This window comes from Trachymyrmex cornetzi, unplaced genomic scaffold, assembly GCF_001594075.2.
Source record: "Trachymyrmex cornetzi isolate Tcor2-1 unplaced genomic scaffold, Tcor1.1 scaffold717, whole genome shotgun sequence".
In the NCBI taxonomy this organism is placed as follows: Eukaryota; Metazoa; Arthropoda; class Insecta; order Hymenoptera; family Formicidae; genus Trachymyrmex; species Trachymyrmex cornetzi.
The window spans coordinates 5,153-8,740 of record NW_017300045.1 but is presented as its reverse complement, the minus strand read 5'-3'; the positions used below and the strand labels follow the sequence as shown (position 1 = coordinate 8,740).

Here is a 3,588-nt window from a genome sequence, read left to right as displayed (position 1 = left end):
AAACTTACATGTAAACAATAAATTGAATTGATATATACCTTACTGCAAAGCTTGATATTCATATAAGTGTGATATTCATATCACACAGTATCGTCGTATTACAAATTGTTGTGGAACGAGTTGCACTAAATAATGGCGGGTAACAAAGTTTACAATCTAACCTTGATTTAACAAAAATAGATGCTGCTACGTTTGCACTTACGAATGGACACTCAATTTTTCGTCAATGACTTATGTCTGTTAACGGTATGCAACCGTACATACAGTTCAGCCTTTCGTCAATAGATACAGCTATTGCGGTCAATGTTACAATTGACCCTCTGTTTCAACCGACACCACTCTCCCTATTTTCTAAAAATATTAAATTAAAAAATTAGATATAAATTGGAATAAAAGTTTTTTTATTATTTGTCTGCGCGCACGCGCACCCACCAACCCCCCCCCCCACACACACACACGCACGCGCGCGCGTAAAAATAAATATAATAGATGAAGATAAATAGTATAGAAATTACTAACCTCTTGGTTAGAATCTGAGTAAATTGTATTTATATGACTTTTATGACGTGGGACTACTTCCATTTGTTGTATTTGTATGACTTGTACGAGATGAGACATTTTTATTTCTGTCATGCAATTCGATATTCTCGTTAATAGTGCGTTGTTAATCTAGACAGTAAAATATTATTATTATTATTATCAATACTCTAAAATTATTGAAACACAAACATGTACATACATATAAACACTCATACATACACGCATGTATATACTATACATATACAATATATAAGGGTAGAGCAAACTTATTCTGATATAGGCGATTAAATTTGTGTTTAAATTAATTTTTATTTAAAAATAAAATTATTAATTTTTATATTAATTAATAATTATTATATTTATTATTATTATTATTATATTAATAAAAATAAAAAAATAATAATATTGATGAAATATATAGACGAAACGTCTATATATAACATCATGTATTAGGTTTCTATATAACACCTGTTTATATATATTTATTAATTATTTTCGCTGATAAAATCCAGCGTCGTGACATATGCTCTTTTTATTTCCTCTTTTTTAATAATATTATTGCCTCGATAATCGAATGGCGGAAACATTCGCAAGAAATACGGGAGATCCAGGTACGAATCCTAGCTTCAGGGGGTCAATCATGAAACTTTTCACGCGAACTTGATTTTACCTAACAATCACGTAATTTTTCCCCTAGAATAAAATCGTGAAAAGTGAAAAAGTTTACAATATTTATAATAACCATTATAAAATACCGTTATTTAACATGTGTAAAATACTATTATCACTTCCTCTTTATATTTTAAATATAAAATTTGGGTTAACACAACAATTTTAATCACTCACGTAATGTTGCGAAGCAAAAGTCACTAGTAAGACAGTGCTAACCACATTGTCTTTCAATATGTTTATCTTTCACTTTTAACCATCAACCAATTTGATTAAAAGAGAAAAGTGATGTACGCGTGTTTCGTATTTTACTTTAGTAAATATCTAGTAACTTTCATGCTTTGTGACCTCATGCGCATGTGCTTTGTTACTCTTCGAGCCAAAGTGTACGAAATTTAAAGATTAATATTTCTATAATTGTTCTGTCGCACATGGGTTGCAACTAAAAGGCATAGTCGAAATCCATAGTCGTCAATTAACGCTTAATATTTCGGTCCGCGGCTTATTTCTGCCAGATTCTTTCGTTGCAAAAACGCGTCGAATAAGCCTAATTTCATCGATTTTTGAGCTGCGGGAGTATTGTATAATTATCTTAAATGAATCCAACACAGAAACAAAAAGAAATAATGCTTCAATGGATGAGATTGCATCCACAAGTAGCAAGAGGAAGGTTACGTACAAAAGGAGAAAGTCGAAAAGAAATGGTATGTATTATATGTAAATTTTGAGAGAAAATATTATTATTTTATATACAATTTTATAATTTTTAAGAAAGACCTATTGGAAGACTTGGCACGTACAATAAACATAGCTGATGTTGGTCCTATGAAAACTAGTGCAGAATGGTTAAAGGTTGATTAATTTCTTTTTTTATCAGACATTGGCACATGTGTACGCACAAAGACACAGATGCCTTGCCATACTTTGTCATGCCTTCCTTCTCACATCTTCTCCCATATATGCGACTTATTCGGATATTATGGCATTTGTGTCTCTGTGTATACCTGACATAGCCTTAAATCTTCTGTATAATGTTTATATAACTTGAATGTTTTGTACAATATACTAAATATATAAATTTATTTCTTACTATATAATAATACTATATATTAAATTTTGTACAATATACTAAATATTAATTAATTTCTTACTATATAATAGTATATAAAAATAATTTTAATATGTTAAATACTTTGGACACAGACATGGAAAGATTGGAAGATGTATGTCCTAAAAAAAGAAACAAAACGAAGAAATGATGCTTTAAAAACAGGTGGAGGATCACCAATAAAGATATCTTTCTCCCCTTTAAAAGAAGAATTATTAGAATTTATTACTCCAGAAGCAGCGGGTTTGCATAATATTCCACAAGGAGGATTTGATGTGTGTGAAAGTATCGTAGAACTAGATCAGGATAATATATGTCTGCAAGAAATACATGTTGAGGAATATGAAAACCAACCCCCACAGAAAAGATTTTGTAAAAACTATCAGTTTTTAAACACTAATACAGGTGTGGGATTTATAACCTCATATACTTATTGTTATGTTTTCTAATTATATTTGTTTAAGAAAGAAGCAGAAGTATTACCTCGCAAACACAATAGAATAAGCCTTAAGCCTTAAAAAATTGACCAATCATAGTCGATTATTCTTCTCACATTCGATTGTGATTGACCAATTCCTTAAGGCTTAAGACTTCCTACATTATTGTATTCGCGAGCTAATAAATTATATAATAAATAAAATTCTATATACATAAAACTAATCCCAAATGTAAATGAATACGTTTTTATTACAGGATTGGCAACACAATCATTGCCGCCTAAGACGGCCCATATTCAAGAACAAATATTAAAACCACGATCATTGTTGCCTACGACGATTCCTATTCAAGAACAAAAATCAAAGACGCAACCATTATCAAATGAAACGATTAATATCCAGAAAGAAAAATTAATCTTGAAGAAAGATGAGTTGGTTATTCAACAGCAACTTTTGAAAGTACAGCCATCAATACTGGTTGAAATACAACAAATAAATAACGTAATAGATACATTTGGTCATTTGGAATAAGATCCCAGAAAATATTCACATCATAGATCTATATTAATAATCATTACTTGAAAGTTGCTTTTGGTGAGACGCTTGAGATACTTAGATTTGATTATAGACTATAGAGTTAAATGTGAGTTCCAGCTAAATCGGGATTATATATATATATTGTTGCATATATTATGTAACAAATAAAAAACTAACTCTAAATTTAATTGCAAGTATAACATGATATAAGTTTCAAGTAGTGATAGATTAATAAAAGCCGTAATTAAAGTCTCTTACATTTATATTTTTAAGTGAATTTTTATTTATATGTTGTCT

The 3,588-nt window shown here is 29.7% G+C and overlaps 1 protein-coding gene across 1 annotated transcript; it reads left to right on the top strand.

Moving 5' to 3' along the window:
• The first annotated feature begins 1,805 nt into the window (after positions 1-1,805).
• Positions 1,806-3,285, top strand: LOC108767667 (uncharacterized). Its single transcript, XM_018517643.1, has 4 exons — positions 1,806-1,913; positions 1,981-2,061; positions 2,413-2,722; positions 3,011-3,285. The coding sequence occupies exons 1-4, from the start codon at positions 1,806-1,808 to the stop codon at positions 3,283-3,285; spliced, it is 774 nt and encodes a 257-aa protein (XP_018373145.1).
• The last annotated feature ends 303 nt before the right edge of the window (positions 3,286-3,588 follow it).

Bases quoted from the DNA above. Each gene is read 5' to 3' on its own strand.
- LOC108767667 (XM_018517643.1), top strand. From the start codon at position 1,806: ATGAATCCAACACAGAAACAAAAAGAAATAATGCTTCAATGGATGAGA. The intron at 1,914-1,980 runs GTATGTATTATA...ATAATTTTTAAG, and splicing joins GAGAAAGTCGAAAAGAAATG to AAAGACCTATTGGAAGACTT. The intron at 2,723-3,010 runs GTGTGGGATTTA...TTTTTATTACAG, and splicing joins GTTTTTAAACACTAATACAG to GATTGGCAACACAATCATTG.